The 24,198-nt window shown below is 41.5% G+C and overlaps 2 protein-coding genes across 5 annotated transcripts in view; both read left to right on the top strand.

Moving 5' to 3' along the window:
- The first annotated feature begins 3,842 nt into the window (after positions 1-3,842).
- Positions 3,843-5,278, top strand: LOC146571078 (uncharacterized). Its single transcript, XM_085279557.1, has 3 exons — positions 3,843-4,174; positions 4,299-4,581; positions 4,715-5,278. The coding sequence occupies exons 1-3, from the start codon at positions 3,843-3,845 to the stop codon at positions 5,276-5,278; spliced, it is 1,179 nt and encodes a 392-aa protein (XP_085135683.1).
- A 2,221-nt stretch (positions 5,279-7,499) lies between these two features.
- Positions 7,500-24,198, top strand: part of garnl3 (GTPase activating Rap/RanGAP domain like 3) — an 82,220-nt gene continuing 65,521 nt past the window's right edge. For 3 of the 4 annotated variants that reach the window (XM_085280042.1, XM_085280039.1, XM_085280041.1), the window contains exon 1: positions 7,500-8,010. In XM_085280042.1, the coding sequence (XP_085136168.1) occupies positions 7,913-8,010 (98 nt within the window). In that variant the 5' untranslated portion in view covers positions 7,500-7,912. The remainder of the gene's footprint in view (positions 8,011-24,198) is intronic. The other variant, XM_085280037.1, reaches the window with a different exon arrangement.

Raw genomic sequence — 24,198 nt, 5'->3', positions numbered from 1 at the left:
GTATTGAAAAAGAGATGAGTTTTTCAATATCAGCTAAGACGTAACATTATCAGAGGAAGTAGGTGTAATGTGCCATTACTTGCAGTTGTGTGTATTTCATTCACCATGGAGGTTTGTGTTCAGTGTCATTTCTCTGTCAGTCAGGAAACGTTACACAAATGCCACAGGGCTGAATTTCATGAAATCTGATGGACAGGTGAAGCACGGGTAAATTAATTTGCTTTTAGCTTGAGCTGCTTATTAGTAGTAGCGAGGTGAGTGCTAATACTAATGTTATAAGTCCATGCTTCATTCAGATGACTTGACAAATAACTGACATTGGCCTTACGTGGGTTCACAGCATACCTTCTAAATTTGAAGTAGACTGCATATACAGCTGTTAGGAAACGCTACAGACTTTGTGTGAACTCAAACACAGTCCGTATTATTATTATTATATGTCAACAGTTCAAATATCCTCATTATTTATCAATCTATGATTTGGTTTATCGTTACTTTTCTTAAAATTGATGTTTTGTTTTTGTTTGCTTGTTTGTTTGGATGTCACCGTGACCTCATTTTAAAAAGACAGAGCATAACCACGCTCTGACTTCACATTCTGAGGACAAGACAACAGCGCAGAAGATTTTCAGTAGACAGCAGCTTTCTCAAGAAGTCCAGAATTTTCTAGGTCTGTTTCTGGCCAAGCTTGGAACAAATCTGCAAATGTTCAGACAAATTGTATTAATCTGACCCACAACAGCACAGCGTACACCTACAGACAGCATCAGGGCCAGCTCCCTTCCTTGTTCTCGCCCTCCCAATAGGGCTGTGACACATTCGGAGATATATATTTATGCGTGGAGACATTATCAGTGAACTCAGACCTTTTTAAGCACAAAATAGATTAGTTTTGTTTCCTTTGCAGATTGATTCAACAAGGCCATTATTTTAAACTTTCCTAGGTGGCTCCAAGAGGTCCACTGCTCTAATGCATTTTTCCTATGCTTCATTTTAGCTTTCCTGATTTCATTTTCCACTTTTATGCAGACATCCTTTTTAAGATGTCTGTAATAGATCCATTTGGGTTCTAATTCTTAATAACTGTTTTACAACAGCATCTTTTTTTTCTCTAGTATTGCAATTGCATTATGTTTCACATCAGTTCTTACATAAAGAGCTGTGAAGGGGGTTAGTAGGGTTTGGTGGGGTGGCTGAATGGGGAAAGTGGTATGGCTGAAGAGGTAAAAGGCAGAGGTGGAGGGGCGGGGGATAAATGGATGTGTTCTTTTTGGGGGGTTGGTAGTAAGATTGAAGAGAAATAAGAGTATCAGAGAACATAGAGGTTAAGGTCCTGAAGGAAAGGCTAGGAGGGTAAAAGGTTATGAAAGTGGCAGGTGCGGTTAGAAGGAAAACTAAAAGGTAATACTGGATAGAGGAAGGTGGCTGAGAGGGTGCAAGAAGAATTTGTCATCTTTTCAGCCTCTTTGGTTGCCTTTTTTGTCTTGGCCTTCTGCTCGCTGGACAGTTGGGCAAGATTCTGGAAAGACAAAAAGCAAACATACATTCATTAATTCGTCTGCTGCAGACCGAATGTGACACAAGAACAAGCTGCTAATCCACCGAGTCATCGCTCCAATAACTTCTGAAATCTCTGTATGTGTCTGTGTCCATCTGTTCTTTTTCTTTCTCTACAGCCGGTCAACCAATCAGCTTCAGACTTGGCAGGTGTACCAGCAGGGTGTCGAATGTGAGGTTTCTGGATAAAGGCCAGTGACCAATGATGTCATAGATTGAGATTTTACTCATCTTGTGAAATAGCAACTAAAGATTTTAGAATTAGGAGAGTGACCAACGTGCACTAAAACGATCACTTGGATGTTTGCAGCTCTTCTCTTTTTCTCTCTGCTGTCCTGTAATCCGATTACTTTTTTCAAGTAACGAGTAAAGTAAGGGATTACTATTGCAAAAACGGTAATTAGATTACCGTTACTTTCCCGTAGGAACGCAGCGTTACTGCGTTACTAAAACCATGATTTTTTTTTGCGAGAATGCCTCATGACAGTGACGTAAGTGAGTGTGACGTTCGTGACAACAGCTGTGTGCAGATCAACAATGGATCACATATCGATTGTGGGAGAGAGTATGAGCGTGCAGCGTTTAAAGCGTGGAAGTACTGACCTTACTTTGAGTTTGATTCCATAAAAAAGTGACAAAAACATTAGCGTCCATTGTGCGTGGGAAGAAAACTTCTTTTTACAGCGAGAAAAAACCCCTAAACTTCCAAGCAAGCACCGAGTGCACAACGATGTAATGGGAAACTCACAGAGAAACTCGTGGATTCTTCCACTGACCACTGCAGCACATCTGCACCAGGGTAAACCTCCGCCTACCCGACTCCTGCTTTACAGGTGAAAATAGAGCAACAGGACGGCTAGTCTTTGACTTTATTTATTTTCTGCTGTGTTTTACTTGCATCTATTTGAAAGACTGAGTGTAAACACAAAAAAAAAAAATATTTATGTGCTGGAATGTGCAGAAAATAGGTTTAAATATTAAACAAATTTCTTCCAGTCAGAGAATGTTGCATATAACTTAATTTTTGCTTGATGCATAAAGTTAAAAGATTAAAACTGATAAAACAAGTTTTAAAAAGATACTTTTCCATTTGATTACATTTTGTATGATGGATTATGTAGAAAAAGTAGAATTGGGTTGAAAGATCTATCGCTTTATCACCTCTTCAGGTTGTAAATCATGTTTTTAAAAAGTAACTAAGTAACTAAGTAATGAATTACTTTTGAAAATAAGTAATCAGTAAAGTAACGGGATTACTTTTTGGGGGAGTAATCAGTAATTAGTTACTGATTACTTTTTTCAAGTAACTTGACCAACACTGGTCAGGACTAAGCCTGATAGCCAGTCGTCTGAGTTACTTAAAGGTACGAACATACAAGGAAAAATGAAAAAAACAAACAAACAAAAAAACTAATTCTACCACTGGATAAAGAACAAGCTTTAGTTAAATAAGCTCACTTTCTTTCTTCAATCCTTGAAATTTTTGTACACTCGTATTTTAAAAAATCAAAAACGTAACAGTTAATATTTATACTTCGTTTTTAAATCTACAAGATTTACATGTCTTACAAAAGTCCCCCTTTTGTATTTCTGTCATACATTGTAGTGTAAATGAGGCAAATGAAATGTAAACATAACCAGAAGCGAAGGATTTGTAAATCATTTAACCGAGATACAGGCACAAGCCTCAGGGGATTGTATGAACAGACTCCATGTGTTAGCTCTTATAATTAAATATAATGAAAATATATTTTTGTTAATGTGTGGACATTTTTTTTTTTTTAAAAAAGCTCAATTTGTGACAATTTCCACTTATTGTTTTGACAACTTGAACCTTCATGAAAGAACTGGACCAAAGAAAAGAATACAACCAGAAAGCTTTTGGATGAATTACCTTTGTAGCCTTTTCCATGTTATCTACAGGGCTGGGCTTCGATACACAAAGTTTTTTTCTTTTCTTAAATACAGCTTCAGTTCTGTGAATTTTAAAATGCTTCTAAAAATGTGCCAAAGAAGTTGATAAAATGTGATCGTTAGACAGGAACAATAATCTAAAGCACAAGATTACAGTTTTTCTCAAATGTTAAAACACAAAAGCCAATCCTGTAACCCAAATGAAAGCCCATGTGATGCAAAATGCTTGCCACAGTCACCAATCTTTGAACACAGGGAACACACCTGGCGTCAGTCACTACACACAACGACTCAAAATTGAAGACACCTGTTGCTAATGATGTGACCCCACCTATAAAAGCATAGTTTGGTGAAGATGCCAAACAATCACAATGGATGAAGGCATTCGAGCGTGCGGAAGGAGAAGAGCTGCAGGCCAAAGAGGAAGAGGGGTTGAGATCAGAGGAGGAAGAGGTGGAGGCCTAAGAAGAAGAGGAGTTTGGAGTAGAGGAGGAAGAGAAGGAGGCCAACAAGAGAGGGGAGAAGGTCCAGGTGGGAGAAGACGACAACCTCGCACCATCATAACAGATGATATGCGAGCAACAGTAATTGATCATGTCATTGTCCATGGCATGACAATGGCTGAAGCGGGACGAAGAGTACATCCAAACCTGAGTAGGTTCACCGTGGCCACCATTATCAAGGCATTTGGACAACACAACAGGTATAGTACGCTATAGCTTTCTTTGTCACACTACAGTTTTACAGGCCTGTGAAAGTGGTCTGTTACTTTACATGTAGTTTTACATATAAATCAGTCAATTGACAACACATGTTTCTTTCTTTAGAGCTGAAAGAATGCCACATAGAGGTGGGAGGGTTGCCATATTCACAGCGGCACAAGAAACCCTCATTGCAGATATGGTCCGTGAGAACAACTGCATTAGACTCCGAGAGATCAGAGACAAAGTCATTGCAGATAATGTAAACTTTGAGAACATTGATGCTGTCAGCGTGTCCACAATAGACCGAGTTCTCCGGCGCCAACAGATGAGGATGAAACAGGTCTACAGGGTTCCCTTTGAGCGCAACTCTGCGCGACACATAGAACAACGTTACGAGTATGTGCAAGTACGTATACATCCATGTCCACAGTACAGTTAGTGGAGATACTGTGTTGCTTAGTGGCCTACATTACTTCTGGACAATACTGTGCTACCTGATTGACTGTTCTGAACACCTGTACGCTTTTCCATGTTCACAGAGGATAATGCAGGTGGACGCGATGGCCAGACCCCATGAGTACCTCTTCCTGGATGAGGCTGGCTTCAACCTCCAGAAACGAAGGCGAAGAGGCCGTAACATCATTGGCCAAAGAGCCATCACTGAGGTTCCTGGCCAACGGGGGGGTAATATTACTCTTTGTGCAGCTATGGGTACGGAGGGGCTTGTCCACCGGCATGCTGTCCTTGGGTCTTACAACACCCAACGTCTCCTCACCTTCCTAGAGGAGCTAAAAGACATCCTCCTGGACCGTCAACAACACCATCCTAGGCTAGCACATCACATGTATGTGATCATTTGGGACAACGTCCGCTTCCACAAAACACACCAAATCAGAGAGTGGTTCACCACCAACAGTGACCACTTTTTAAACGTCTGTCTGCCACCCTACTCCCCTTTCCTGAACCCTATAGAGGAGTTCTTCTCATCATGGAGATGGAAGGTGTATGACAGACAGCCATACACAAGAGAGAACCTCGTACGGGCAATGGAGCTGGCCTGTGCTGACTCGCCATTCCAGGGCGTTTTTTCCCGCGGTGCCTAGCAAGGGACAATATAGCCTGTGATGTGGATGAGGTGATGTGGCCCAATGCAGCTCGGCGACATGATGCCGCACAGTGACTGTGTGTAATACTGTAAAAAGACCGTGTAGACAATAAAAAAAGACTTCACACCCTGATCATGTTTCCGAGAGTACTGTTGTGTGCAATAGATTCTGTTTTTGCATTGAGTTGTGTTACAGTAGTGTATGTACATGCAGGATGTTTTTATAGATTTATAGTCTTCATGTGAAACTCACAAATCTAAATGCCTAATCCTCTGCAGGGTTCTATGACGATCCGTTACTGTACAGTTTATAAAAATATGCATTGGCAGTTATGAACCAAAGAACCTTCTCACAAATTGAGCATTGTGTTTTCAATTGTTTTGCTGTAGTGTGTAATGCTGTGTATAGTGTTTACAGTTTTGACAACTTCGAGCTGCTCTCTTGGTGTGGGAGTTTGAGTTTTGCAGTGGGAAGGTGTGGTTGTGTTTATGTAGCTTTAGAGAAGGGTGTTGTGTTTGGACATTGGGGGACCTGGTGGTAACGTTTGTGACATGTGTTTTAGCATTTGAGAAAAACTGTAAGTGTGTGTGTGTGTGTGTGAGAATGTAATGTTTACTTAATCTTGTTTGCTCATCAGCAGCTGTGGTCGCAATTACAGGATAATGCAAAATACAGTAATAGCAACATCAGTAAGGATGAGTAATAAAAGTGAAAATCAAAGTATATTACTAACACTGGCAAATATGAGATAAAAGTAATACAATTGTAAGTCCAGTTGCCGCAGCCTTACAGATGGGGTAAGGAGCTCGGTCATTAGGGAGGAGCTCTGAGGACAGCCTCTACTCCTCCACACTGAAAGAAGCCAGAGGAGGTGGTTTGGGCATTTTATTGGATGGGTGCCACCTAGGAGAGGTGTCCCAGGCATGTTCTACCAGGAGGAGCCTTTGGGACATGCTGGATAGATTACTCTGCTTTGCTTGGCTTGGTTCTGCCTTGGTGTTGCTTTAGAAGAGCTGCTGGAGGTGGCCAGGGAGAAGGATGTCCCAGCATTGACTGTTGTCAGAGCGACCTGGAACCCAATTAGTGTCGGGATGGATGATTGGACAGATGCATGTGACAGCATGTATTAAAATGATCAGGGGTATGTTTCAATACCTAGGTATTAAATCATACATTCATATTCTAACTTTTAGTTTCAGATTCTGTGATCTTTTCTTTCACAAACGGCACTGCTCTTTTCAACAAAACAGATGCATTAGTATTGTTTTGACAGATTTTTTTTTATGACTGCTTTATCGCAAGTCTAATTTAGAGAACAGCAGAAACAAAAGCACAGCGGGACCAGTCTGCTGTCATTCTCAGGGTATTAAATAGTGTCTTGTTGTCAGAGCTGCTAGCATCTACCACATATGCACAAGACAATAAACTTCCAAATAACTCCTGTGTGCCCTCAATAGTTAGGTTGAGTGAAATGTCCACAATTTCACATAGAACATGCAGGTTCTATGTGAAAGTGCCCTCACTCTCACTAAGAACAAATGTTCATTCTTGAAGTGACTGCTGTTCTTCAGTCAACCTATAGCTGCTACAGACCAGAACATATTAGCGCTCTTACTCCAAGTTTAACACATTTGTTTCTTATGCTTATGTTTGTTAGGAATCATGTACAAAATCAGGCACATCATGTACATCTCCCACAGATGCATCTTAACAGCAAAACTCAAGTTGCCCACCCTTAAACCCATCAATGAGTTTAAGCCATTGAAGACATTTTTATTTATAAAACTTATTAGTGAAAAACAAAAAAACTATTAAAAAGAAGAAAATCAAACCAGCAGATAAAACCTTTGTCTGCACATGTTTGAAAAAACAAAACAAAAACAAATCTGTGCTGCTGGCAACCATCAAATGTTTATGCCCTTGTGCAGCAAATTCACGAACATGTGTTACTGAGCCAGTCTAAAACTCAGCACATCAGTCTCCTACATGTTTGGTGGAGAGTGCTCTCAGTTTTCCTTTACTAAGATACAACACGAGTATAAATCACGTTCGCGGTTCAACTCTCACTTCATCAATTTATCTTCCTTTCTCACGCGCAAATAACTTCATTTGACTCAATTCTCGCTCACTCTTTACTCTCTCTCCCTCTTTCTCGCTCTCTCCGTCGGGTTTTATGAGGTCACTGACGAGCAGCCACTCAGTGCTGGGCTGAAGCTGAAGGAGCGCTGTGAGCTCCACATTAGTGGATAACAGGATCGGGATCTCTGGAGCGACGGAGACTCCTCAGCGCAGTCCGCTCAGGGTGACGACTGCAGCAGCCCCGCTACAGCCTGCTCCAATAAGCGCGCATGAAGTGAAACCAGCCCCGGCAACATGCATCTCTGAAAGCGTTCAGCGGGCAGTCTTTTGTCTAGCCTGAGGAGAGGAAAGTCTGCAAGCCCACTTTCCTTGCTCCACTGAGGTGAACTGAGCGTCAACAGAGCCTTTTTTCTACCCCGTTTTTCCCTTTCCCCCCTCGCTCTCTCTCTCTCTCTTCCGCCTCTCGCAGTCCATTGCTCGATATTGGACATTTTCTTTTTTTTTCTCTTAAGCGCCGCGGTTTCCCCGAGTCTACCTGTTTGCCCAGCACCCATGAATTCAGAAAAAAATGTGTATCTTGGGAAAGACAAAGGCATCATGCGGAAAAGAGCCTTGCTCCTTCGGAAGGGTTGCAGCTTCGAGATTTCCAGGTAGGTCCTCTTTTCTATTTTTTCTTAACGGTGGGCGATTTTATTTCTGTCTGGGACATGAGGGCGATCAAAAAGAAATGGCCAGAGTATCCCACTGGAGCTGCACTCTCGTGACAAGAGCTAGCACTTAGTTTCTGATCTATGTTTCACCTTGTGGATCGGGGATTTAACCGGGATCTGGCGTGTGCGCGCGAATTGATGAGCGGAGGGATTCCCCGAGAAAGGAAAAACAAGCATTGTTGATCCAAAAAGACCGTACATTCATAAACATGACAGGTTTTAACCTCTGTTTCAAATGAAAAGATGCATTTTGGGGGCCATCATATCGTTTCCATCTCAGCACCGTGCGTTCACGTTTCTTATCGGACCGTGGAAGGATGCGTTACGCACGGGCTCTTTTTGTCTGCGCCTGACTCTGCATTATTGACAGAGCTGCCCAGCTGCAGGACGCGGTCTTTGGTGATTTTAGAGCCCGATTCAGGTGCTGATCGTGCAGCCCACCAACATGCATTGTAGAATACAAACAAATCCACGTAGCAGGTATTTGATCACATGCGGTAGTGTTATGCCAGGAGGCACCTGTGAGTTCAGACATCCAAACAGGTGAAGGCGGGGAGGGCCTTGGTGACAAATAGACCACAGGCTGCGGAGCTAATATGACTTGGCTGTGTGGTACAGCTGGGTTTAACCTCCCGCTGGTGCTTGAACATGTGGCTTCCTGTGGCAACCTCCTACTGTGGTTTATCTGCTGCAACATCATTCATCAAATGGTTTGGGTACCTTGGTCAGGGCAACTAAGCTGCAGTTTTACTTAAAAGACTCACTTTACTGATGTCACACCAGTTCCTTCCTCTTTACATAATCGCTTTTTTGTTGACTATACTTCCATGCCAGGGAGTGTTTGTTGAGAACTTGTGACAGCAGATCTGTTAGGTGGTCGTTTTAACTAAGGTAACTTTCTCTGTTAATTGTTTGGTGTATAAAGCAAAACGCATATTTATATATAAATGGAAGGCTCACAATTCTGAGCTTTTAGGTCCAATAGTGTGGCAGTATATCCTGCAGGTACTCAGTCACAGTGCTGTGTCTGTGCAATATTGAGCCAAGTCACATTTTTGTTCATTAAAAACTCGTCTGTTCGTTTTCCTAGAGACTGAGCACAGACTGATATTAACATTTAATGAATCCCCCGTTTGATCTGTGTTTGATTTTCCATTATCTACCACAATGTGAGGCTTGGAAATGCAAATAAATATACATATTTAAAAAGGGATTCCTATGATTGATTTCCATATTAATGATGAATTGTTAGGAATCATGTTTTATCACTGTGGTCATATCATCTTGACTACTCCTACCTTCACTCCGATTTCCTGCCATTTCAGACGAGCTGTGGAGGTGTACACAAGTGCAAGATTACTCACAGATCTCGCTTCATTGCTCTTATGGCTTATAACTTTGTCCCAGTGTGTCTATTGATGGTGAGACTTCTGTCAGGGAGATGGCTAAATATCTGACTGCACGTCTGACTTATGGCAACAGAGCCATGTTTTGCACACAGCGTGCATATGTGGGTTGAAATTTGGCTAGTTTTGTGTCCACTTACATTCAAATTACACATCCCTTCTAATGAGCCAGACCTATCTCGTGCAGTGAATGAGTTTCTTCCATTTCTATGCTGTTCTGCGCTGGACCCAGAGTCACACTGTAAAGCTTCCTGGCACTCTGTCTCTCAGACACTAGCAGTTTAACAGACAATCAATCAGAGGCAGGCCTAAAGTGGGACTGCGTGGGGAAATAGATTCTCTGCTGTACTGAGAGGTGGAGGGGTGGATATGGAAGACACTCAAGTGAGAGGCTTCTGCTGAGAAGTCTGTGTATAATTCATTGCACTGCAGAGAGGCAGTGCAGAGTGTCACATCTGACCGTACAGATGTGACACATTGTGACCACTTCTTAAGCACACATGCTGTACGTTAGAAACATGCTGTCACAGGCAGGATCGGGCTTGCGCTCTCTCACACAAACTGGCTGAGTTGTTCTATATGTATGTTAGCAAACTCTATTATGAAGCAGCATTATCTAGACATTTTCTCCTTCGTGCTGCAGACAGTGGGAAACATCTTGCAGCATTTGAAAGGAGTTCCTTAGGGCACCAGCTAATGATTCTGTTGTGATCATTTGATCTTGTTATTATTTTCTCAGTTGATTCATTCGTTGCTTGGCCCATAAATCTGAAAAGCGGGAGAAAAAAAAGCGATGAAAGATGAAGATCGTAATTTCCCAAATTTCAATGTGACATTTATCAAATGTCTGAAAGCATGAAAGTCCCCACGATGTTCTGCTACAAATGGTCAGTCAATCGTGTCGTCATTTCACAACAAGTCCAAAAGCTCAGTTAACGGTGTAAAGCTGTCGTGATCGGTGCTAAGCTGCTGGAGTTAATACACTCTGGTATAAACATGCCACATCCCATTAATATTTCCAACTGTGATCTGGACACTGCTTCATCATGACTAAGCCTTATCTAACAAAGTCAGCGGAACACCAGTTGGCGGATATTCTCACTGACAGCATGTAGCTGCAATACTTAGATGGACCACTGAAACCAATTACAGGGCCATTTTCCTCTGCTGCTCTCGATTTATTCGGTGAGGGATGCAGGTGGTTCAGCTGGTGTGTGTATTTCTGTGCATCAAGTACAGTTGTGCACATGTCTGAAGGTGTCTGGACTCTGAAGGGGAAGTCAGCCAATTTTACACTCTGGTCTATCTAGGCTCCATAGCCTATCATGGACCTCTGTGCCTTGTGGCTCAAGCCTACATTGGCTATAAGCATAATGCTCTCAATTCTCCAGTTCAGCAATGAAATGTACAGTAACTAATTTGGGAACCCAAGTCTGCTGACTTATAGCCTTTGGAGGAATTTTGAAGCTGTAGCCTCGAGGACTTCCTGCCAGTCAATATTTACGAAGGAAGATTTTAAAAGCATCATTGGGTCTTGTACCTTTGCAGTTCTTAGCACTGTCATGTGTCATCATGAAGGTCTGGGCAATCTCCTGTGACTGGTTGGGGCGTTGCTAGTTAGTCGAACTGGTTAAACTAACTTGGACATATGTGCAAACTGTGGACGTGAAGCCCAGTGATAGACTGGTGGGCTGTTTAAGGTGTGCCCTGTTCATCCAGTGTTAGCTGGCATAGACTCCCGGACAACACGGGTACCAGGTTTTCACAGAAAGGGTGCTTCTCTGAAAAAAAGAAGGGAAACAAAGACTATCTCCAGTTCTGCTGAATCTGTTTGGATCCAGCCTGAGACTGGCAGTGTTCTAGAAATGCTCTGCTAATCTCTGGAGTATGTTTTAAGAAATATGAGGTTAATTATGCTTGTGCATACACTCAAAGCAAGTACATAGAAAGCATTGTCTTTGCCCTGGAGCTTTGAGCCTGACAGAGGGAGAGTCTGGATATCCTCCAGGAATAACAAATCCTTACCTAATTACAGTCGTTTTCCATTGTTTTCCAAAACAATCGCAACACGTCTGTTTGTCAAGTCCGCCTGTCACTAAACTCTTGGCTCTGGTTTGTCTCAGAGCACTCCCCACCAGCATTGGCTAATTGTGCCTCAGCGAGATTAGGCTAGGTGTCACTTCAAGGAGCCAAGAAAGAGCTGGCTCGACTCTGACCACGAACTGGCAGAACAATCGCAACTTCAGGAAATAGTGCAAGAGAGACAAAGAGAACTATGTGAGCACTCATTGCTAGTAGTAAGCACAAAGATGAAAAACAAAGAGGCCACAGGGAAGAAGACGTCCCCTGATGAAGCCTGAATCAAAAACTCAGGGGAAACTTCGCTGTGTAGAATTTTTTGGGGGGGGTTTTACTTATCAATCCCTCATCAAGAAGCTATAGTTTATTTAAGTGGTAGCTGCATGTTACTGCAAGGGAGACTAACAGAGACCAACAGAGAACAACATGTGAGTAAAAAAAATAGATTACTATGGTTTAATTTTGTAACACAGACCAGTTCAAGATAAGAAGTCTGTTTGCATTATAGGCAGGGGAAGATTAGGTTTTCACAGCATGGGTTAGTTGTTTTGTGCTGTTCATCAATCACTTTTCTGTTGGCTTATCTGCCTGTGTATGCCTCTATTCACTCATTAGACTAACAGTGCAGTACCAACTTCACCTGTGCAAATACAGTAGATCTCTGTGGTGGCCTGTGAGCTGTGAAACTCTTACACAATGTTAGTCGCACGCCCTTTCATCCTCACTTGCCTTGAACTTCTCACTTGAGTGGTTATTCGAGCACACGCGCTTTGAAGTGCTGTCAGTGTCGTCATTAACCTTGCCTGTTGCCAAACCCACAGTGTTTTGTGTCTAGAGGTGTGTGTGTGTGTGTGTGTGTGTGTGTGTGTGTGTGTGTGTGTGTGTGTGTGTGGAGTGGGGGTGGGGGGTTGCCGTAGCTTGCTGCGCATCACATTGCCTAAAGACCGAATCTAGGAGAAGCCGAAATCCGCTGCTCTCCGTGCGCTTCGTAACTGAACTGGAGTGGGAGTGGTGAGCATATGTATCTTTAAGAAGAAAAAAAAGAAGGAAACATATATTTGGGTTTGTCCTTTTGTGGTTTCCTGGTGAATTTTTTATAGTAGGCTTCAAAGCTCAATGCGAATGAAGAACATACACTTCAAATGTTAGATGCTTTCCTGTAGGTTGTTTTTAGACCTTTCAATACACCAACCTTCTGTTTATGTGCAGAGGCAATGCTGATGCACTCTCATGCAGACTGAAAGTGGTTGTGATAGGTTGGCTTACTGGGGTCTCCCCCTGCTTTACAGTCTGTCATAACGCACCCAGCAGGAGGAGGGGGAGGCTGGTTGGGTGGACCATTTGACATTTTTGCTGACTTAAGGTACTCCTCTGCTTTGCATACTGTGGACGTTCTCTCGCACAGATGTAAACCTTGTTCGGCACAGTATGAGTTTGCATTGAAAGATGAGCGCAGGAGCGGTGTAGACAGTTGGAATTTAATGCATTAAAGGTTAACTGTAACTAGGATTGTTTATGTCCTGCAAATCAAACAACTAAAGCCGATGATTTTGTTTTTAATGACTCACAACAACATTTTAAATATGGTCTCCTTGTTCTCAGTTTGAGGTCCAGGGCGCGTCTCTATGCAGAGATGCCCAGATGTCCCACTCCCCAGCTTGCTCCCAGATCCCTGGGAAACCACTATGTTCAGTTTTCTAAAATAAATAAAGAAGAGCATTTAATTCTGACATAAACCTTTAATACACCGATATTATCATTCACCCGATCTATCTGTCAGAGTCATGTGACAGAGCCATGTTTATGGTTTGTTTAGGTTCAGTCTCTTAACCTTTCGCGGTTTAATGGGCCTTTATTGTCACAGATTTTTAAAACAAAGCAATGTTGATTGTGGTTTTAAACAGTAAGTAGCCTGTGGTTTCTTAATCTGTGGGTCAAAGTCATTTTGTTGACCTTTTGATCAGACACCTCCTCTGTCATTGGCTCCTTTCCTCTATTTTCATCACATGTCCAGAAAGCTAGCAGCTAAAGAAAATATCCAAAATCCTGTTTAACCTAAGGTGTTTGTGGTTAATGGAGGAAACTAATGTTGACAAATTTAATAAGAGACGTATTTAAAATGCGAAAGGAATCCAGTGTGATCATTTCAAGTTGTTATCTTAATATGGTTGAAATTTTACATTTACAGCCAGTTTACAAGAGTGCAATAAAGGTTCTTATTTCATACGTTCTTCAGGTTCATCAAAACATTACTCCCAATGCAAATTAACTGCTGCAGATACATTTACTAACAGATAGGGAGTGTATCTTAGAGTTCAGCTAAACATACTTCCTTCTTACCCATATGCAAAGGTTTCATATTTACACTCTACAGTATTGTGCAAAAGTGTTGAGCCACCCTTAATTTCTTCATACTTTGCTTCCAAGGAGATTTTCTTGTCATTTTTAAAGAGGTCTTAAGCAATAGTTTTCCAGTCTTTATCTCAGTCTCTCAAAGTTTTTCTTTAGACATTGGTTGTTTTTTCATGCATTGTCAGTCGACTTCTTGTAACTGTTTATCTTCAGGGAAATGTTTGTTTTCTTTTTAAATCACGTAACACTGACTGATGAATGAGTATAAAAATCCAGGGGATGGACTATGTTGTGCTTTTTGACAACTAGGCAAAGAACCAGTTTTAAGTCATATCTTTAAGCACTTTGTTAGCAGACGTCTGTCACAAAAACACACAATTTTTCCCATTTCTGCAGTTGAATCTACAAGAAGCACCACTGATAACAGTGTTTGACAGGTGTCTGAGAGATGTGTCTGGGCTTTCAGTTGATCAATCTATTGTTCACTGTAGCTTCATCACAAAATACTTTGACATGTGCTTAGCCGTCTAGAAGCCATTTTTAAGTAAAGGAAACAGAAAGAAAAGCCTGAGATGTGTCAAATTACACACAAAATTGAGTAAAAATGACTTTTGGTTGAAATCGTTATCAGCATGATGTACAGACTCTGTTTTGGCCTTTATATACTGCATTCCCATAAATTCTTGCATATGTTTCAATAAGTCAGTGCACCTTTTTCCCATTTTCCTGCAAAATATAAAGAAATCAGGCATGGCTCCAAACATTTGGAAATACTTGCATGACAATAAGACGTGTTTTGACATGTAAAATTATATATACGTACTTTTTTTTCTAAAACAATTTTACAGTTGCTTTCACTCATGGGTGAATCCACATCCCTTGATTTGTTTTTGTTGTTTTTTTATATTACATTTCCAAGTTCACACAGCTCCCTCTGGAGACACGAGCAGCTTTTTACAACTGTTTTCACATATGCAGCAGATCTGTCAACACACTTTGAGGATTGAATTTTGGCACCTTCCCTGTTTTTTAACTATAGTATGGAAATGACCGTGCATACATTTCCTATAAATGAATTATCCAACTGGTAAACTAACCAGTTATTTCAGTTTCTGCTCCCAGGAGTGCCAATCGCACGCTGTTTTGCTGTATTGTATTACTTGTCTGATTTCCCCTACAAGGTTGTAGGCTGGGAACTGAAATCATGTGCACACGGCTGGTTCTGCTCTGCTCAGCCACACAGTCGGTCTCTCAGCAAGGTCTGATAAACACTGGACTGTAATCGCTCCCATATGTGGCTGCATAGCTCAGCACAAGCCAGCTCAGTTCAGCCATGCGCACGATGCAGCGCACCAGGCTCATTTTGACAGTAAAATAGACTCAAATTACTACGAAGAAGAAAAAAAAGAAGAAGCTGAAAACGAAAGAAAAGTCCCTCACTTGATTACAACCCCATGTAAACTTTTATTCTTTTGACTAAAACATCTGCTTCCATTTAGGGTTTTTTAGACACATACCTACACATTAAAATGCACTGTGCACTGTTCCAGGAAAGCTTGGAGTGGAAAACATTTCCCATTATAGTTGGCCGGAATAAGACCAAGCATAGAGCGAGTTGTACTTAAAGCCGGGTATTGGTTGAGATGTGGCCACCTCAAGCTCAGCCGCAAGCCACATGCACACAAGACTCATAATCTGGGGAGCGTTTTATTTTTTTTCGCAAACTATTACAAACTGCCTTTATAGCAAGGTCACTTTCAAAGTGAAAGTAAATGTTTGAAAGTTGAAAGGAAGTCTGCACATATAGAAAAGCTGTGAGTATACAACATATGCTGTTTCTCACCCACCAGCTGTATCGTGGTCATCCTTAAAAAGTTATCCAGGAGAGATGGTGTGAGAAATGGAGCGTGTGAAGGGTTACTGTTGGACATTTTTACCCTGCGGTTTTTTAGGAGGCCAGCCAAAACCACTTCTTGGTTAGCGGGTGAGCAACAGAACAAGACATGTAAGAAAGAAGGAGTTGGAAGTGCAGTTTAAATGCACTTGTAGAAAAATAAGGGCATGCAGAGGTTGTGAAGGCAAAGCTGAAATAAACTCGCTTAAATTTGAGCTTGTATTTCAGAAAACTGCTCAAAGGAGTTGTCGCAAACCCCCCACTCCACCCCACTATAGGTCTCATACTGCAGTTGCGTACAGATTGCATTGCATGATGCTATTTCTCCTGTGTTGTTTTGGATAAAGAAAGCATGCATGTTGGTTTACACAAACACAGGTGCATACTCACAGATGCATTTTCCCAACAGTGCATCACTATTGTTGCCGAGATGTCCGACACAGAGTCTTTAAGACCCCCTCTGAGAAATTTTAGGCTTTAGCACCTCATGTGTCATAACCGGTTTTCTTTTTCAAATGAGGAACGGAAGTGATATACTGTTGCATTTTAGTGTGGGAACACCCTTTGAGGAAGTTGATACAGCAATGATATGGCCCAAGGCAAGAGGAGGTTAAAGTAAGTGGGACTGTTTAATGCTTTTAAATTGAGATAACCTGTTGAAAAATAAGAAAATTAGGCTTTCATACTTTTTTTGTCTGGTAACCACATTTTTTAAAATGACCTTTGGTGTGATGTTTGCATTAGTTGGAAAGTTAAGAGACTCAAGTTAATATAGTTAATTCTGATAACAAGAAACTGAGTACAAATGTTTATACGCAGGCGTCATCGATTACTGTGATGAGTCGTTGCAGCCTCACTAAACTATGAAATCAAGTACATGCAAATGTGCAATGCTAAAAAAAAAATGAAAGGAACACTTTGAAAACATATCAGATCTCAATCTAAAAAACATGCTGGATATCTACACTATTGGGGACTGGGTAATGCGTTACAAATGAAATGATGCCATTTAATAAAAATGAAAATTAATGGTATGAAAAATGGTGCTCAGTAGTTTCCTGACAACATCAGGACATGCTGTGTGTCCCTCCATGGATATGCCTCCCTACACCATCACTGACCAGCCACCAAACCAGCCGTGCTGAATGGTGTTACAGGTAGCATCGGGGCAAACCTGCTCTCATCTGTGAAAAGCTCAGGCTGCCACCTGCCAATTCTGGTATTCTATGGCGAATGCCCTCAGGCCACACTCATGAAGTTTCTGATTGTTTGGTCAGAGACATTCACACCAGTGTAATGCTGGAGGTCACTTTGTAGGTCTGGCTGAGCTCACGCTGTTCATCCTTGCACAAAGGAGTAGATACCAGTCTGCTGATGGGTTTGGAACTTCTACAGCCCTGTCTGTCTGCTTCCTAGAATCTCCTCCATGTTTTCTAGACTGTGTCGGGGGACACAGCAAACCTTCTGGCAATGGTGCATATTGATGTGCCATCCTGGAGGTGTTGGACTACTTCCTGCAACCTCTGTAGGATCCAGGTATCGCTACCAGTAATGATACTGACCCTAGTCAAATGAAAAACTAGTGACAAAACAGTCAGAAAAGATGAGGAGGAAAAAAATGTCAGTGGCCTCCACCTCTACCTGTGCTTTCAGCACAATTTGTTGTCTCATTGTTGCTGCTCTATTGCACCTGTTGTTAATTTCATTAACACCAAAGCAGCTGAAACTAATCCACAAATCCTACGAGTTTAATTGACTTGATGCTATATTCTGATTAAAAAGTTCAAGATTAAAGTCAGAAGTCATGTATTCTCAGAAAGACAAACATCAGGGTGGGGACAAAATGTAAACTCAGTGACTTTGATCGTGGCTTTAGTGTTCTTGAAACTGCTGATCTCCAAGCAAGACCGTTTCTGGAGTTTAATCCTCATGTTGCAAACGAGCAGTAGTTGTGCATGGTTCAGAGAATAATGTGTGAATCGGACACAACAGCTGTGAAACCACAGATTATGTCAGAATGCAAAACACCTCACATGAACAGAAGAAAATGATGTTGGGCTCCATTGTTGTCAACCAAAAACAGAAATGTGAAACTACAGTGGACACAGGCTCTCTAAGACACAGCAAACAGACAGTCAGATCAAACTCAGTTTCTGCTGAGGCTGAAGATGGTAGGCTCAGAAAATTTGGCTTCAACAGCATGAATTCATGGACCCAACCTGGCTTGTGTAAACAGTTGCTGTTCCCACTCAGTTTACTTTAAAGGCCAAAGCTTATTTGAATATTGCAGCTGACCGTGCGCATCTTCCAAAGGTTGCCTGCAGTATGATGATGTAAGTTGTCTGAAATGGCTCTTATGAACATGACAAAGAGTTAAGTGGACTTCAGTGGCTTCTGTCTCCGATTCGAGTCTATCCTTTGGGATGTAGTAACACAGCAGTAATGTGCAGCTGCAATATCTGCGGACTTGCTAATAATATTTCCTACATCTCACAGAATTCGTGCCACCAAGAACTAATACTTGGTGATTGTGCAGTTTTCCTTCTCATTCAACTGTGATAAAAGCTAAAACCACAAGAGGGCAGACTCTCCCTGTAAAAACAGTGGGACCATATGGCTGCATGATATAGGCTGAAAAGAGAAGGATTGAAGAATTCAGAGTCACACACAGGCACACACCTCTCACAATGTGAGATTTTATAACTGCTCACATTATGTGAAGATGAGTTCAAATTCACGTTGAGCAGCATGTTTGATATCACGTCTCTCCACTAGGAGGAGGGTGTACATTAAAAAGCAGTGATATCTGTGAGGACACCAGGAGGAGTCCGCCCAGGGTTTCATATCAGGCATCAACTTCACCGGGTTTATTTTCGTGAAAAAAGCTGAATTTATCTCATGTCTGTTCTGCATTCAAGCAGTGCACTCATCTACACGGTGTGTCAGGAGCTCCATACCTCTCATGAGCCTAAAAGCAACAACAAATATCCAATAAGGAAATTATAGAATAAGATGTTTTTCTTTGATTTCAAGGTTCAAATTCCTAACAGTGTTTATGGTAATAGAGACATATTTTTGTTACAAAGGGAAACATATTAGATTCAGTGATTATAAACTAGGAAATCAAAGGGGTTCCAATATCAGCTGTCACTAAATCTGTCACTTTGGATACTGGGCATAGTCTATTATATTTTGCTCTCTTGCATTGACTCCTGTTGCTTGAAACAGTCATACTGTAAGCGTGGGTACATTACATGTTTGAAGACATAGGAATTCTCATTTCTCTGTAGTACTTTATTTATATAGTTAATATTATTTCTCTATTGTAAGTTTTTAACTGTGGATATGGCACTTTTTAATAACGATATGTTTCTTGTGGGCCAGCCCTCTGCATTTTGTCAAGCAGTTATGTTCTCTCTTTTTCGAGTGGTGTTTCTATACATTTTCCCATAAATCTGAGGGTAATAAAGCTTTTGGCTCTTGTTGTTAGTGCCAGTGTTATTTGGTAGTGAACTGGTCTGAAACACAGTTTTGGCATTAAACAAAAAAATACAAAAGCAGACATTCACATGCACATGTAGCTAAAGTGCCAAGGGCACAGAGGTGTCCAGGACCGGTCTGAGCGTCACAGGCAAAAGGTTAATTCACCTGATTACATTTAACAACATGACTGCCATCATCAATCGACACAGCCTGACATAGTGGCATTTCACTGAGGCCACATGGTGACCGGCTGGCATTTGAGATGCACTAAGAACAGAGAAGCCAAGGCCTGAATCCAAATCGTGTGTGTGTGTGTGTGTGTGTGTGTGTGTGTGTGTGTGTGTGTGTGTGTGTGTGTGAAGCATTGGAAAAATTTATGAAAGGGGAAATATAAATATAGTGGGCTACTGGAACTCATAATCTCAGTTAGGGAACGACTCTTTCATTGTCCTAAAGTCACTGCATTTTGACATGCTTCCTTCTCTGATAGGTACCTAAGCAACTGTAACTGTAATGTAAATGTTGTGCAGCAATATGCACAATACACAAACCTGATGGTGAAGCTGGACTATAAGTAGCAAGCATTTACAGTATCTTGATGCATTCTCAATCATCCAGGTAAGTAAATCTCCAGAAAGTTGATTCTGTTCATCTTGATGTAGCGTTTTGTGGGAGAAACGTTTCGTCACTCATCCAAGTGACTTCTTCAGTCTCAGCTGACTGCAGGTTTCCCCAAATCTTATAAACAGTACATTTGCATAATTACTGAAACCAGCCCACTGGGAGGTCAGTTCCTTAATCTTAATTATGCAAATTCTCATGACCATTGATCAACAACCACTGACCAAAACCCACTGATCAAAGACCACTGATCAATTGCTAAAGGGTTGAATTTTGCTGTCACACCGAGACAAATCCCCCTAGTGGAGCTGATCACAGCCACAGAAACAGCAATTCGTAACAACAATATTGCAGAAGTGGAAGCAGGGCAACTGCGGACGAAAGTTTCGGCCTGTCTCAGCAATGCAAAGCCCCCAGCATCCAATATCACCATGAAGGAGAGGAAGGCACTCACATCACTTAGTGATGACAACAACATCATCCTTCCGGCAGACAAGGCTAGGTGCACAGTATTGCTAAAACAGAAAGACTATCATGAGAAAATTTTGTCACTACTTAGTGATGAAAATACTTATGAGCCCCTGAAACGAGACCCAACGAGACACAGAAGAGCCACCTCGTCAGGCCAGGACTCTGCAGTCTATTTACACCTACAGGCCAGTGGACACTCTTCCAAGGATGAGGATGTGCACATCTTGGACAGGGAGGAAAGCTGGTTTGAGCGCGGAGTCAAGGAGGCCAATTACGTGAAAAGGGAAAGACCATCTCTGAATCGAGGAGGGGGCCTAAGGGTACATCTTTTGCCATCTTGGATGAGTGATGAAACGTTTCTCCCACAAAACGCTACGTCCAGATGAACAGAATCAACTTTTGGAAAAGCATTTACAGTAGTTCATTTACACCATTGATAAAAACCTGCACAGTCCAAGCTAGTTCAAGCTCCTCTTCCAGTGTGGAAATCATTATAATCGTTCAAACTTGCAATAATGAAAGGGAATAGAGGTGGGCAGAACGATCCAAATATCGATAGTATTGATGCTAACATTGGTACTGGATTGATACTAGCATGATAGGATTGATACTTTGTGAAAAAAAACAAACATTTTTCACTATGAAAAACGTCTACGTGTCACCTGTGGAACTCTCTCCCACTGAGCATAAGATCTCTGGACTCAGTAGCTTCTTTCAAAAACCAACTAAAAACTCATCTTTTTAGAATTGCATTTTGTTAACTGTGGTCTGTTTTGTTTGTTATCCTTGTGTGAAGCACTTTGTGATCTTTTATCTAGAAAGTTGCTATATAAATAAAGTTTTATTTACTTACTTACTTACCTGTATCGCCTAGTTTTTGTTTTTTTCACAGCCAGTCATATTCTAACAATAGAAGCTTATCCAAAGTGTTTGAAAAACGGGCACATTTACATTCCAGGTTTTCAAAAAAAATAACGCACTTTTAGAATAGGTGAAAAACTGGAAGGTGTGTTTTGTTGCGTGTTCTAATTATTGTGGAAAGTATAAATCACTGTGATGTGATGGACATTAAAATGTGCTGATGACTTGCAAATTTATGATCAACTCATAAATCATGACACACTGCTCTCCCTTACTTTAAACTGACAAAGGCAACTTGTGTATTGGTATTGGCAGTACTGTATTTACTTGGTATCGGATGTATTCCAAATTCTGCAGCATCACACAGCACTATCAAATGGAGCCATCTTTAATGACTGGTTCCTCTTGCAGGTTACACATTATCCACAAGCAGCGGCTCATCAAAGAAGTGACATCACGGCAGGTGTTTTCATTTGCATGTCGCGTACATGACAGATAATAACCCCACTGTGCATGTCGTCCACTTTTGCATATTATTGTCTGCAGTGTTTACATTTTTCGCTCATTTTCATCCATAGCAATTTATTTATAGAAGATACTCCCACTGGATTTCATGTGATGTAGCCATCACTGTATATTATACACTTTCAGACAAGCCTCGTTTATCCTATGTGTGGGAAAAGTGCCGTGGCTTAGATCGTGAGACTGCAGGGCCTGAGTGGCAGCTGTCCAGAGAGAGGGTGGTGGAGCTCAAAGGGATTATCGCACTATTGAGTCAAGAGCTCTTGATCCCCACCTTGTAGCTAGCTTCATGTGCTTCAACTGCCGTGGCTCACCCTGCAAGTGAATAAACAATCAGTGTACCTCTGCACCTCAGCCTTACTGGCATTGACACATGGACTGTAAATCCACACACTGTAATGCTTACGCCTACATATACAATCTGATCTTTAAAGTTCCAGTCGTCTGGGGAACAAAGAGCCTGAGAAAGTCCACTACTGCCGCGTCCTGCACACATACAAGAGTTAAAAAACAAATTCTAAACATTGATTTTTAACTTTCTGCTGAAGTCCTGAAGACAAAGCTTAGTAGATTTTTTTTTTAAATTGAAGCTCTGCAACATAAAGCAGCTATAATTTAAATATTGCAGCAACTCTTTGCAGCTAGAAAAAAAATAGTCCAGTAATTATGTTTAATTTTCTTTGCTTATGCTAATCAATTTCCAGTTGCAAATGAATTGGACAGTTTGCCTTGCGGGTAGGAGGCAACCTTTCAAACTGACTGCAAAGCCATTTAACACTGACCATTTTAAATTTTGTCTTTAGGGACTTTAGTAAATGACCTGTTGATTCATCTACTATTCATAGAAACCTCATCAGAAATTGTCTCAATAGAAGGGTAGAAAAGATAGAAAAGGCTGAGGCTTGCCAAGTTACACAAGAACTGGACTGAAAATCAGTGACAATAGGCAATCAAATACATTTTTGATCATCAACATTGAGTTGACAGTCAGGAGAAAGGTACAACAGTGATTGTCTGCAGCCATCTGTAGACCACGGTCATGGTGTGGGGCTGCATTTCAGCCAGTGGTGTTGGAGCTCTTGCAAAGCTGATGGAAATATGAACACTACAGGATGGTATGTTCCTGTCTGATCCAACGTGCAATACTGTCTAGAAAGCATCTTATTGGCAACACCTTGATTTTTCAGCATAACAATGATCCCAAAAGAAGTAAAAGCATACCTGAATAGAACATCATAGAGTGGGACACTATCAGTTATGGATCGGCCCCATCCCAGAGCCTGCATCGCAACATTATTGAAGCAGTGTGGTGTCACCTTTACAAAGAATGGAATAAAAGGCAGCTGAGATCCAAAGAAGAGCTTTGAATATCCTTCAAGCAGAACTCTTCCTGAAGACTAGAAGCAAGCGGCCTAAAAGAGTGCAGGCTGTGTCAAACTTATTAGAACTGCACAAACTAAAATAAAGGCAATATTTTGGTGGATTCATGTCCTGTATTATTTAACTTTGTACGTAAGCTGTGCATTATATTCATCACCTCAAGCAGGCTGTTGTTACATTACACTTACTGTAGTGTTTCTTCTCAGCCCGTTTTGTTATGCATTCAGGATGCCCGCCCTCCAACCCCACCCCCCTCTGCCGTATTAGCAGACTGATCTGCGAAGAGGAAGTCTATCCCTGTTCTCACTTCCCTTGTTAAAGAATAACTTCATAAGCATCGGTTAAAAGAATAAACCCTTTATGCAAAGGCCACGGACGCCAGTGCACGATATGGTGTGACAGTGGGAGGGTGTGACAGAGCTGTGTTTATGTAACTTGTATGACTGCCTCTTTGTGCGAGTTATTGGCCCCTGGGCTCTAATTAGAGCTTAGGGGTGTTGAGCTATCTCAGGTTGGCTCATTGTAACTCAATCCTGACCTCAGAAAACTACATACACGAACTCCAGTCTTGTTTAAAAGGGTTTTTTTTCCTTCTTTTATTTTGTTTTTGAAGCTTCAGGCTGTGGCAGATTACAGCTGCATTTCAACATGAGCTATTTATAAAGGTTATCACATCCAGAGAACGAACAAGACAAAATGCCATGTGTGTTGGTAGCTTTAGGTGTTTTCCTGTAGCATGGCATGTCACAGAGGGGGGTTTCTGCTGATTAAAAATTGATGAGCAGCTGAGTGCCATGTAGCCTGAGCCGAGCATTCCTGCAGTCTTTCATGTTTTGTGTGTGTGTGTGTAGGCTGAGCTTGAGACACAGGCTGTAGCTGCGCTATTGTGAAGGTATCATATATACTAAAGATCACATTTCACCCGCTGTGTCTGTGTGTTTAAAGGGAAAAACGCGAGAGAGCTCAGAAATAAGATTTAAAATCCATCTTCACATGTTTCTGGTGTCATTATTGCTTACTTTTTGTGCGCCATCCATGTACTGACCTGAGAAGTATTTT

Source organism: Mchenga conophoros, linkage group LG7, assembly GCF_057382185.1.
Source record: "Mchenga conophoros isolate Kocher_MC1m ecotype Shallow Benthic linkage group LG7, M_conophoros_male_GT1.1, whole genome shotgun sequence".
Taxonomy (NCBI): domain Eukaryota; kingdom Metazoa; phylum Chordata; class Actinopteri; order Cichliformes; family Cichlidae; genus Mchenga; species Mchenga conophoros.
Note: the sequence above shows the minus strand (reverse complement) of the source record. Positions and strands in the feature narration are given on the sequence as shown.

Bases quoted from the DNA above. Each gene is read 5' to 3' on its own strand.
- LOC146571078 (XM_085279557.1), top strand. From the start codon at position 3,843: ATGGATGAAGGCATTCGAGCGTGCGGAAGGAGAAGAGCTGCAGGCCAA. The intron at 4,175-4,298 runs GTATAGTACGCT...TTCTTTCTTTAG, and splicing joins GCATTTGGACAACACAACAG to AGCTGAAAGAATGCCACATA. The intron at 4,582-4,714 runs GTACGTATACAT...CCATGTTCACAG, and splicing joins AACGTTACGAGTATGTGCAA to AGGATAATGCAGGTGGACGC.